The following is a 13,720-nucleotide window of genomic DNA, read 5'->3' as shown; positions in this document are numbered from 1 at the left end:
GTGTCTGCACTATTTCTCATTCTTCAAATGATTTTGCAAGCATCTTTAAAAAGCATTAACCTTTTATGGTGTTTATTAAGAAACTCTGATTGAATTATGTTCAATTCAAGGATTTTTAGAAGTCTAGAGGTTTAAATCTACGAATTCTTTCTATCAATCTTGTTGAATATATGCCTATTTATAGTTGCTCTATTAATTTAATTGACTGTATTTGTTGATTTTCATTAAATACTCAAGCATGAAATTTTTTTCCGGTGTTTTACTTGAAAATCATTTGCAACAATTCTGCTCAATTTGTGAGCCTTGTCAGTTGAAATTGATTTGTCAATGTGCACTTTACGTCCCTTTCATTTCAACACGTAACTTTCAATTGCAACATCAACATTTGCTTGCTAGTGACAATTTCAACAGTTTAAACCAATTTATGAACAATTCTCTACAAAGTATAAATCAAATAAATGTTTGATAATATTGAATTAAAACCGCAAGTTAATTAAATCAGCACTTCTTTAAACTTTCAAGTCAACATGTATTCAGTATATTCCCTTCCACGAGTAATTCGATTATCAGCGCTTGTAAAACCATTTTGCTTTTTTCCCTGTCAAAAATCTATAACATTCTTCTGATTATTTACCAGAATCCTGAAACCAATTTATCAAATATATTTAATTGCTTGAACAATTAATTGACTTGTCTTTGTCAATTTCCTCCCTAGATAAGTTAGTTTATCATTTGTATTTACCCACCTAGGAGAAAAAGGTAGAGATATTGACAGCACCATCAATCATACGAAATCAACTAGTAATTTCATTTTCTCAATCATCACAATTAGGTCATAGATATAACTTCTCAATATGGAATAAAAATACAAGTTTGATCAAACTCATACTAGTTAAGGTGCCTTAATATTTCAAACGTGTCTTAAAGAATTGACGAATACATATTTGGATGAAAGATTCAACTGCTTTTTAGCAGGGGGAGAATGTTAAGCTATGTTTTATACCTACATTTTGATACCTTATTGTGATTTAATCCAATTTTATAACTTGAGTTGTTAATTTAATATTGCCTTCACAGCCTTTTTTAATCCTGAAATACGTTCCACAAAAATAGAATGGGTTACAGCTTGATGTATCTCCGTCATTAAATAAAAGCCAAATATAGCATGTTTATCTATTTTAAATTTAATTTTCAAGTGTTTTCAATCAATGCATAGGAATTCCTGTTAAATATATTGCCTTTGATCAATAGGGTGTCAATTTCAATCAGCTGATTGCAGAGGAAAACTGGGAATCTTATAAAAGCAATGATTGTGTAATTAAGAATTTTCAAAGTTATCTACAGCAGTAACAGCTTTATGAGAGTTTATGACAAGATTATCAGAGGTTACCCACTGTTAGGAGGCAGATACACTAGTTATCATCTGTAGAACCTTGCTGTGTTATGGAAAATACAGCTCAGCATGCACAAGAAACCATCCAAATACCAAAACACAAGTTTGTTATCAATTTTGATTAAAGTTATAATGAAAATTCATCCAACGATTAAAAATAAATTGTGTAAAGCGCTTGTTGTTGAAAAGAACAATCTGCTTTACTTAGGAACCAGGGCATTCTTAATTCTATAAAGATTACCTTTGGCAAATAACACTTTGATTAAGACACAATTTTTATCCTTTGGCCAGATGAGATAGGGATAATTCAATTACATATATATCTTCATAAAGACACTATCAGACAAAATATTGCATTTTGTACTTTTCCATTAAACAAATTTATCCCAGAAGAATTGTATGTCTTTGAGTTAGGTAATTAAGAGGGATTTTATTTCAATGTTGAGATTTTCCTTTGATAGAAACAGTCTGCAGCTTTGGGAAATCATATGTGAATCTGTTTACTGCTGAAAATGACACATTTGCAGAAAGTCTGAATTGAATTAGAAGGTTAAACAGAGTAACTAATTTGTGTATGCTTCCAGAAGCAGAGGGTCAATAAAAAACAGATAAATGTTAACGAAATCTGTACATTCCTTCTCTTGCCTAAACAATATAGCAGAATTCTGGCACTATTTGACATACAGTGACACTAACTAGTTTTGAATACAAAAATAAAACTTCTCCAGATAGAAGCCAAATGAGAAGTACTTCAACATGCTACTGCCTTAAAACTGTCTAAAACTCATTGATAATGGTAAGATTTACTGCTGACCAGAGGTCAGTTGAAGTTTGTGATAAGGAAGCAGATAAAACCCCTGTTTTTTCTAGTAATTACCTCCATTGAACATACATAAATGTCACTAATACTATACTTTAATATGTTTCAGTTATATTTTATTGAACTGGATTCCATTAAATAAACCAACCAGCAGTCTAAAATAGACACTTTATGGGAAGTAAATTTTAAAATTCCAGAAAACTACCATAACATTCTTTTCCAATCTTTCAATTGCTGGTGTTTTGTATGACATTTACTACTTTCTTTTGCTTGAGGTTGTTTGAAGGTCATCTGAAGTCATATCATGTCTTTTTAAAACTGAAGAAGTGTTATTATACACAAAGCAGTTTCGTCAATATTGTATATAAATTCCATGTCTAAGCATCAAGATGCAAAGCTTCAAGTTCAAGCAAAGGTAACCAAAAATGATTTACAAACTTTTTTGTTCAAAATGATTGACAATTCCAAAACCAATTGAACTTCAAACCCCAAAAGGCAGCTTCAGACAGCCATTAAAGTTAGACACTAATATTGCAGAGAAATGACAACAGACTATTTAGTAGGAATAGTACCCCTGATCACGATATTTCTCATACTATTGATAATAGAAGTCAAAGACAATTGCCTGGATTTAATCAAGTACAAGGAACCCTAGAGGCTAATTTATCTTGGTATAATATTATAAATAAAACATGTCCATTACAATGGTAATGATGATTATCTAGCCTGTATGGTCACACAATGTTAATTTCATCTGGTGTAAATTTGACCTTTCGTAACCTACCCAGCCTGCCACAAACATAGAAATGCCAATACATTATTTAATATATTGAAATTTTCTATTGACCCACTTATGGTAGTCTGGATTCTAGGCCCCGGGGCATATATTCTTTTAGATGCATTAAGGAGCCACCTGGGTTTGGAATTTCATTACAAATTACTTGATGGGCTATTTTCAGGTATCCTTGAAGTAATTAATTTAGTTATTTTACAGAGCAGTCGGGCATGGATCTGAGGTCTTTTTCATGGGAGGTTAGTTATTTTACAGAGCAGTCGTATATGAGGTCTGAGGTCTTTTTCATGGGAGGTTAGTTATTTTACAGAGCAGTTGGGTATGAGGTCTGAGGTCTTTTTCATGGGAGGTTTGTATCAGGTAAATGGACCAAAACATATGTGATGTTCAAGATCACCTCTAAATAATTAAAAGTCATCATTTTAAGAAAAATTCAAAATATAACATTTTTATTTTAAATATATCTTTTGATCTGTTAGAAAATTGTAATGGCATTTAAAATCAAAGTGATAATTCAAAACAGATTAGCTGTGATTTATACTTGGCAAATAAAGCCCTATCATTTGAGAATTATTATGATCAATTAAGCTAGGTCCAGTTTACATTGTGAGATGAAATGACCCATGTTAATGCTATGTGGTATTATCAGAGGACCTCATCATCATTTATTAACATGATTACTTCAAACTTTATGCATATCTTGTTTACATTTTTTTGTCATATATGATGAATGGATACTTTAGGGCAAAAATAATTATAGGAGTCTATTTTTAATCCAAGGATACTTTTAATATCTTGAATTTATGTAAACATGCTACGATTTCAAGGAACTGTTTAAAGCTACAAAATGTGAATAATAAACATCTAAGGACTTCCTCATTATGTCTTGATTTTACGTTATTAATTACGATTAATCAGGAAATGTTTATGTAATTTTAGTGAGTAATTAGAAATTTTAATGTCGATGCAAGTTAATTCAAATTCAGCAGCATGTATAATATTGCTAAACAGTAAAGTATTCAATTTTCTGTTGTTTTCCATTTACAGTTCAACATTTTCAGCCTTCCATCCCCGCCAATTGCAGTTCCTGCCTATTGTATGCATTGTTGATTTATGAACATGCATGAAATATGTGCCACTTGATGAGAAGCAACCAACTATCAGTCAATCAATTTTGTACTAGCCAGAAGAAATTTTGAACATGGATACCGATAGACAGAGCTGTGAAGGAGAGTTCATACATAACGATTCACTAAGATATGACAGAGTAGATAGATGACTCGTAACCTGTACCTGAGAGTCCACCACCAAAGTAAATAAAGCTATATATGTCCATTAGTTCAAAAGAATTACCTCTGCACATTCCTCCTGTACAGTTTGTACTGTCAAGGTCATTGCCAAAACAGTATCCTCCACCATTTGAAGGTGAAGGATTTTCACATGACCTTCTACGATGATGAAGACAGTCTGGACTACATGTTGACCATGAACTCCACAAAGTCCAACCTCCATGAACTGAAAATAAAATGTAAACTTAAGATATCTTCTAACAAATATAAAATGTTAGTTGGATATTTTTTTAATTTTTCAAAATGTCACATGGTATTGTATAGGTTGAAGATACAGTACATGAATAGAAATACTACATATATCGGCTTCAGTTTTTCTCTCTCTGGAATATTTTGACATTAGAACATTTACAATAGACCATATTGGTATTTATTCCAATCCAGATTAGTTCTGACATTACACATCAAACAAACCATATTTTATTACTTTAATTTGCCTTAAAAAATCAGTTCGTAAACTATGAAATTTGAAAAATATTTGTTCTCCAAACTTTTCCTCCATCAAATCATTCCTGATAACCATTGTTTTTTTGCAACACTTTTCCCCAACAAGAAGCTGACTAATCAAGTAGGTTTTTTTTTCAGACTGGACTAAATAAATGATAAGTTGTATACATGTATAAGTTTAATTTGGTTATATTCAAGTACCTTGACATTTGAAAAATTAAACAAAATTAATTCAACTGACAGGAAACATACAAAAACATTTAATCTATAAGTACTTAGGAAAAAACATCTTAAAATGCCAAGAAATAATAATGAGTTTAAGTATATAGGTTAACTAAGAGGTACAAGTAAACTAACTTTGTGAAAACATTGTGACACACTTTTAAATAAATGTATGTAATAGATTCTGGACTCCTATCATATTAATTATTACATGTCAGAATTCATGGTCTTCTTTCAATATTCGTAATAAATATACAATTGTAATAATACATTTATCCATCAAATTCCTGTCTATATTTCATATTGACAATATATATAATGACAAACAAGAACAAAAGAACATATGTGACCATTAAATAAACATGGATGAAAGAAATCACGAAAAAATATGAATACAAAAAAAAACAGAATGACAACAGATTAGGCTCACCTCCATTGTACGAACCATCTTCAATGACAGCGATAAAAAATGAAGAAAAAGTGAACTAAGTGCATATGAAAATATAATATGGAAAAATATAATTATGAAGCTGTTGGTGGTCTAGCTTTATATTGATGCTACGAGGCTGTTGATGAAGGGGATTTATATTGATACATGTACTATGAAGCTGTCGTTCATGGGGCTTTGTACTGATATTATGAGGCTTATTAAATGTGTACATGTACTTTTTTCCAGAATGTTCATTTTTGGTGGTGCTTCAAAAATGAACAAAGTCTAACCAAATTATTTTTGCAAAGAATTCCACTCAAGCCATTGCCCATGGTTGTCTTAAACTTGCAGTCCTCATTGTGACTTTGAGATCAAAAACACTTTTTGGTGTGATTTTTGCTGTGCTCATACTGATTTTGTGTCATGGATGGATACCCCTATATGTATTGTTCTTCTATTATATTGATACTTATGAAGCTGTTGATAACAAGGCTTTTATTGATATTATGAACAGAGAGAGGTAGATACATGTACTTATAGTGTTCACATGCACAGTGGCCATCAGCAAAATTAATTCATTTTCTTTTTTATCTCCCTTACACAATAGGTTGCACCAGTCATATAAAGTTAAGATTAATTGCTTTTACAGGATTTAAATAAATGAGTCAACTAAAAGCTTTAAAGGGAGGACTGCTGCGACAGACTTTAGAAGCAGTAAAACATTTAATTTCCATGTATGACTAGATTTCCAAGATTTCTACAATTTTTTCCTAATGCAAACATTGATCAAAAGAGGAAATGACCCTAATAAATCACTATAATAAAGGATTTAATCTGAAAAAAATTAATAAGTTTATGAAAAATGATGTCCTATCTTAAATAAATATTGAAGAATTGCTAGATATCACACTAAAAAACAATACGAATCCACAGGGTAACGAACATAAAGATTATTGTTTGCAGCACTGGAATTGCAATTCAATCATCATTTTAATCTTTCCCTCAGTGTAAATGGTTGATCAAAATGGTTGACAAGAGAATGTAGGAAGTCTGGTGTAACACATTAGTAACTATTTAAATCAGAACAAGACAAGAGACATTGTAAAATTAATGGGGGATAAACCAGCTTGAATCAAGCCAATCAGATCCTTAAAGCTTCCAGAAGATAACAAAGCATTCAATCCATATCTTTACAACTCTTTATTATAAATTCAAGCCAAAACAATGGTTACTATGTTTTGTTTAATTATAACACTGAACAAGGGAGTATGAAAATTTTGCTGTTTGCATTAGTTTGGAAGAATGGAATTATTTAGTTGCTTGATTATTCCTAGTCATGGATGTCTAGTTTAAGTAATTGGATCTGCCTGAGAAAACATGTGATGAATTAGACAAAATTCAAGACACTTTAAAGAAATTAAACGAATTAGGTCACATACTTTTAATACACAAAATGCAATTAAACAAATTTGTTTAATCCGTCTATCTAATAATAAATGTCCAAATAATTGTAATTTTTGTGAGATGAAGCATATTTGTTAAACAGTGACAACTACCTATGAGGTTTACAGTTGTCATATTTTTTCTTGAAAAATTACGTTCGGTCCAAAACATGGCATTTACATAAAAGTTAACACCAGGTCATTAGCCTACAAGCTTTGTGCATTCAGAAATTACTTGTTCTTTTTTTCTGTCAATTTGTTAAATTTTAAAGGCTCCCATTTATTTAAAACGTCTAGACTCAAACATATTTTTAGAATTATGTCAGAAAAAAGTGGAAAAGCTGACCACCCAGTAAAATTATGAATTATCCAAATTACATTTTTAATAAAAAAAAATATGCTTAACTATTTAGGCCTTTATATGACAGTAAAGTAAAAACAAATGTATGCTTCTTCAAGCATCTTACTTAGACCTCTATGGATACCCCCTCCCCCCTTTTTGATCCCCAATAAAAGAGGTTCATCTACTTCAGATGACAGAGGTAATTTTATGTAAACTTAATCAAAAGTTTTGTTGCTACATCCCAACAACTGCTTTATTTCTACAGGCTTGTACATGAAGTACCTAATTTCAAACCACTTTGTATGACTTTTGGAAAAAGGAAGTAAATTTGAAACATCAAAGATTTTCTATGAGTCATAATGCCAAAAAAATAAATGGATGAATGATCTTTTGTTGATTGAACTAAAGAACTTATGATAGTGAAATATATGACCAGACAAACTTAAACATTCTCAAAATTGTTTGATTATCGGAGATTTTCTTTGTCCCATCAATCTCACAGAGATATTTACATTGACTGTTGAAGCTTCATTACTTACAAGCAATACACCAATTTTCTTTGTAAAAAAAAATCCAAAATCATTTTTCATAGAATTTAGAGAGTTGCATGTTTATATATTCCTGCAATTTTTAAATGTATTTTTGAAATACCTGTATTTATCTGATTCTTTATTAGTATGATGTGTGAATTAGCACCATATATTTCTGAATCGACATGTCAAAGAATAATCTGTATGATTAGTTTAAACATATTTATTTATAGTGGATTGGGAAACAAGTTTTGCAACTTATATAAATCCCTTTCCACTTTGCGGGTGCGAGTGCTGCCTTGTAGCGGCATTAGCCTACTCTTTTTCGAAATCTACGTATGATTGCAGGATATGTCTAAGTACCAATATAGTTACCTGGACAAAGGGTAGAACAGTCTTCTTCCTGTTTATCTTCACCTGCACAATGACTGCCACCATAAAATGGTGAAGGATTTGTACAGGATCTAATCCTCCTCTTCGTCCCTTTACCGCACTTGACTGAACAATCTGACCACTGATTCCAGGATGACCAGCCTCCATTTACTAAAACAAATCTCAATTTTAATATATATTGAATGGACAAAAGTTGTTTTGACATGTGACTATGTGACTCACAGCCTTACAACTGATTAAAAATGCAAAATGTATCTTAATAGTAATCATATGTACAATGAAAATTAAAAACAAAAATATTTGCATTGCCTATCTGAAACACTTTATTTTAATCGCAAAACTAGGTCTATTTAACGTATGGTACTTTGTCACTTTTCTCCAACATTCTTTGTCAAGAGGATCATGATATTGAACAATATATGCATAGAAATGCATGACTGTTTTAATCTAACGAGACATAAATGTAGGCGTTGTAAGTTTTTTCTAATGTGTGCCAACTGAACGTAAGTTTTAAATGTGATGTTCTCTTTCACATCCTTTTATCTCTATGGTTCAATTACCGTAGAATGTAAAGTAACCTTTTATTAGAATGTACCAAGTTACTATATGACATTACACAATCTTCGGCAATCCAATCTACCAATTTATTGTCATGAGAAGCAGGTTCCAACCAGACATATTGAATTTACATATATCATAATTCGTCATGCTATTATTTCATTTTTCATACTTAGATCAGCAATATGACATCTTGTTAATATACGCTGTATGATTGAGTAATGGCCAAATTCTGACCGTCTTGTATATACCATTCTCAATCAAAATGTGTCAGTTTGCAGAAAAAAAGAAGTGTTTTTTGGCTGTACCATGATAGATTGAAAGAACTAACATATACATTAATAGTTGATCTTTAAGCTTTTTATCACAGAATACAAAATTTAATAGATAGTCTGTAATATTTGGTATTATATAGATTTACTATAGGATAAAAATCAATCATCAAAAAGACTGTCAGCCGTAACAATTTGTATATGCAGTCAAAGCAAAGATCAGACGTTTTGATCACTCAGGCGGAATATCTTAATTCACCTAAACTAAAGGAGGATTGTTCAAACTAGTCGATTTCATTTTTAAAGAAATTTGTCACATCGGGTTATTGATATGAAAACTCCCACAAAATAAGTCGAAAGTGATTTTATATAGAACAACCTTTATGTTTTATTTTATAATCAGAATTTTCCCAGCAGTTTATAATCAAATTCAAAATATTAGTAATGAAAATCAATCATTGAAATCAGCAGTCTTATTCAGGTAAGGGTAAAAGTGGAAAGGATTTGATATCACAAATCAGCATGTGTCAAGTTCTACATTACAAAATCAGTTAAAATTATCATAACTTCTTGTTTTCAATATAACATATAGTAATAATGTTTTTATTACTTTTAAAAATGTTTTGTTTACATTGGAATAAAATTATGTTTCTAAACAAACTCCAGCAGAGAGATATAAGCCATATTTCCTTTCAAAATCGACAAAATACCAGACTAACAGTAGATACAAGCCGTGTTATTCTAACTCCCTTGTTATATTGATGGAATCAAACCAAGACCAAACAATGTGCAAGATAGAAAAATTACCAATTACGTTAGTGGCAATATGCAACTGATCAATTCTTTGCCTGCATATTATCAAAACAAAAATAATCATCTTTTATTAAAAACTTCATCAATAAAAGGAGATCATTCTAATGCACCCTATCATCTCAAATATTTATCTTTGCACTTTTGATGTTATGGTAAGGGACATAACTGCTACATAAATGGACACAAATAACAACTTTAAAGTTTTCTTTTGAAGCTATTGTAAGGTACATAACTCCTACATAATTAGACACAAATATCCATTTAAAAGTTGACTTTTAAAGTTATTGTAAGGGACAAAACTCCTACATAAATGAAAACAAATATCTTTTGAAGATATTGTAAGGATATAACTCTTACATAAATGGACACAAATATCAATTTTAAAGTTTTCTTTTGAAGTTATTTATTGTAAGGGACATAACTCCTACATAAATGGACACAAATATCAATTTCTAATTTTATTATTGAAGTTAAAGTAAGGGACACAACTCCTTCAGTTATGGACACAAATATCAATTTGAACTTTTTTTTAAGGTTAACAAAGACATTGTATATTGACATCCCCACTTCCTAACTTACTACATATGTCAAGACACCATTACTTACTATAGACCGTCAATGTAGCTGAGCATCCAGAACAGGTTCTCTTTTTAATGACTATATTCCTAGCAGCACATGTATAGTTCCCAGCATCCCCAAGTTTTGTCTGACTTATCATAAGGTTTCCATCATGTGACACAATATAGTTCAGCTTGGTCAACTTTTCCTTGTCCAGTTCTTCTCCATCTTTCAACCAAAAAACCTGAAATTACATACATATATTAGCAGTGTTTATTACTTACTGTATTTGTGATGACCATACATTGTGTAAATATTGAAATTAGGGTTTGATCTTTGTATGCAATGGTATTTTAATATCTATATGACCAGTTAAGTTAGAAATGAGTGATCATACATATAGTCAAGGTCTGGGTTGAATTTGAGGCGAAAAGACCAAAAAAAATCTAAATTACAGAATCTAGCATAGGAATAAAATGGAGGCAAACCACTACAAAAACTTCAACACCATCAGTATATGCTTTCCATCATAATAAATGATGACCTGCATTATAAAAGTTGAGTTTGATCCAACTCAACATAAGATAAACTAATAATCCTGTTAAAATAACTGACAAAATTAGTGCTTCTAGACATATAATTAGTACAGTACATCATGTATACTTGAACCATACAGATCCCATTAAAAACCGTCTTCAGAGAAATTAAATCTCCACTCAATTTCTTTATGGTTGTTAGATAAATAATATGCTGTTCATTTTACAGATATCCCCCTCTCTATTAAGTTACAAACCATAGTTGGTCATTATTCATGATTTTTAATGGATTTCAACAACTATGTTTAACGAGATCTAAAATATCTAGTTTCAACTTCACATTCATTTTTATTAAATTAAACAATAAGACAGATAATATATTTTATTTTCATTCACCCTGTTTATGTGAAATAAGAGGCTTTATTTCTTAACCATTTGAAATTTGAGTTAGTGGGAATTTAAACAAACTTTAACATAGCAGCTGAAAATGTGAACCATATTTTAAGATCAAACTGATATAGCCAGTTAACCTTGAAAGGGCTGAATACCATTTTGTGCCAGTCTTTTTGTTTGCTTGTTTAAACAGATACAATATTTTTGACGGGTGCACCAAAAACAAAGGGGAGGTCACCCAAATTGTCTTCTCATAATGCATTTAAAATCTGAACCTTATTATCAAAACTGCATTGAAATTACATATGTGTATGGAATGCATATGATTTTGTTTACCGATTTGTTTGGGTGTCATTTACATGTAATTTTGTCAGGGTATTTAATTGTGGATAGTGATCAATTTCTGGGTGTTCCTGCCATTCATATCTAAGTTAAGCCACACTTCTACTTTGTTTTTAACAATTATCCATAGAAGTGTAAAGCATGATACTTTTATCACATTTTTTCTGTCATGCTGTAATGAATGAAACTGACAAGGCTGTAAATTGACACTTGTCTTCACATTTTAATTATACTAATTAAACAAGGCTTTAATTCAAGGTCATTGCATAAACAAGGCCTAAATACAAGGTTATCTTAATTATGTTCAGTAAATGCCATAATTCTTAAATTTCACTTTTATCTGGATTTTAATGTTTAATATTGCACATATTTTTACTTCAAAAATTAATTCAAATTCGCTTACTAAGGGAGATAACTTTAACACAATATACCAAACAATAAAATTAATGATTTCAAAATAAATAACTATCATCTCATAAATAATTTCTTATCAGATATCAGGACTTTTTATTTACCAGAACACCTGACAGAAATTATTTTAATTTCAAAGTATAAAGCCATTTAAAATAGTTGGTTGAACTGTTCATAAACAGAAAGTTGGAGCAGAACCTTTAAAAAAAGTTCTGCTTTTAAAGAGAACAATGTGTGAAAGATTTCCCTTTTATTAGCGGAATGACAACTTAATTCATCACAATTTATTTTAAACACCACAAATTTGTACTCAAACTTTCAAAAATCAAGTATTCCATTCAAGTATTTTTAAATATAGGAATAATTATACCTTTCCAAATTTTTTTGCATAATTAGAGGCAATTATAAAGATAAAGACCGTTGTATGTCATCTTTATTTAAAAAGAATAGGGGGAAATCAGTCATGTTGGGATTAACAAATTTTCACAAACCTAACTTTTGACAAGGCCACAAGAATACAAGATATATCACAGTAATTACGAAATCACCTGTAGAATTAATTGACTCATCATGAAGGTCGTTTTACATAAGAAAAGTTTATCGCTAGTTCTGATCATACCCTGCCAATCCGATGTTTGTGTAGTATAGAAAAGAAAAGCGTTTTCTTTGGACAAAAAAATAAAGGTTTATTTAGTTCAAACTGATAAACATCTTTAAGAGTTATAAAGTTAAGAGCTTTCCAAAGTAAATTACAGATTTTTACCATTTAAAGTTTACAATGATTTTATTCAATGAAATATCAAATGATTCAACATAAGACATCTTGAGATTTTTAATATTCTTAAATCTTTATAAAAGCACAATAATCTATGAAAAGATATTAAATAGACTGTTCTATTTCAGCCAAATAATTACACATGGTTGGTGATGGCCTGTCAAAATTGTCAAAAAGCAAACAAAGCCCTTTTAAATTTTATAATTTGTACTAAAGTAAACATATCTTGTTTAACATCTGTACCTTTAATCGGCTGCATTATGGCATTCTTTTTTTTTAATATAGCTAGCCTTCAACTAAATAAAACCAGGGTGGATATTATTTTGAGAAGAGGATGCAGTGTAGGAATTTGTAAAGTTGCTATCTGGTGAAATATAGTTAACATAGGCGGATCCAGGGGGAAAAATTTGGTTGACTGTATAGGGAATCACTGAAGCATGACTGGAGAGGGCCCCCTCTTAGGTCAGTCAGCGGGCCCCCCCTTAGGAAAAGTTCTGGATCGGCCACTGGTTAACGTATTGTCATCATGACTATGCATCAGATATTTGTAACAGGGTGTCTTGCAACCAACCAGTATCAATCATTATAAGATCATTTTAATTTTGGTTTTTTTCCTGTATTTTTCCGTATAGGAATCTTTATGTTCATATTTTTACATTTAGACATTATGATTAGTAAATGCAAATAGTATTTATATAGCCTGAAACCAGTATTTCTGAGTCAGATAACGAATGACTAGTATCTTATGTAATTAATTGATAATCATTGATTTGTAATTGAACAAGAACATAATTAATATACAAATCTCATTCATCACCCGACCCTCAGAACTGTGACAGCCCCTCTATAATTATGACCAGGCACAGAGATGATATCCTTTATGTTGGTATGATAATTAAA

General features: G+C 30.6%; 1 protein-coding gene across 5 annotated transcripts in view; it reads right to left on the bottom strand.

Annotated features, from left to right (window-relative positions):
- The window catches only part of LOC134725942 (netrin receptor UNC5C-like), an 86,784-nt gene that overhangs the window by 24,342 nt on the left and 48,722 nt on the right, over positions 1-13,720 (bottom strand). For all 5 annotated transcript variants that reach the window (XM_063590248.1, XM_063590249.1, XM_063590250.1 and 2 more), the window contains exons 4-6: positions 10,412-10,607; positions 8,145-8,312; positions 4,360-4,521 (exon numbers count right to left, since the gene is read on the bottom strand). In XM_063590248.1, coding sequence (XP_063446318.1) covers positions 4,360-4,521; positions 8,145-8,312; positions 10,412-10,607 — 526 coding nt within the window. The remainder of the gene's footprint in view (positions 1-4,359; positions 4,522-8,144; positions 8,313-10,411; positions 10,608-13,720) is intronic.

The sequence above is a fragment of the Mytilus trossulus genome, chromosome 7, assembly GCF_036588685.1.
Source record: "Mytilus trossulus isolate FHL-02 chromosome 7, PNRI_Mtr1.1.1.hap1, whole genome shotgun sequence".
NCBI classification, from domain to species: Eukaryota; Metazoa; Mollusca; class Bivalvia; order Mytilida; family Mytilidae; genus Mytilus; species Mytilus trossulus.
Note: the sequence above shows the minus strand (reverse complement) of the source record. Positions and strands in the feature narration are given on the sequence as shown.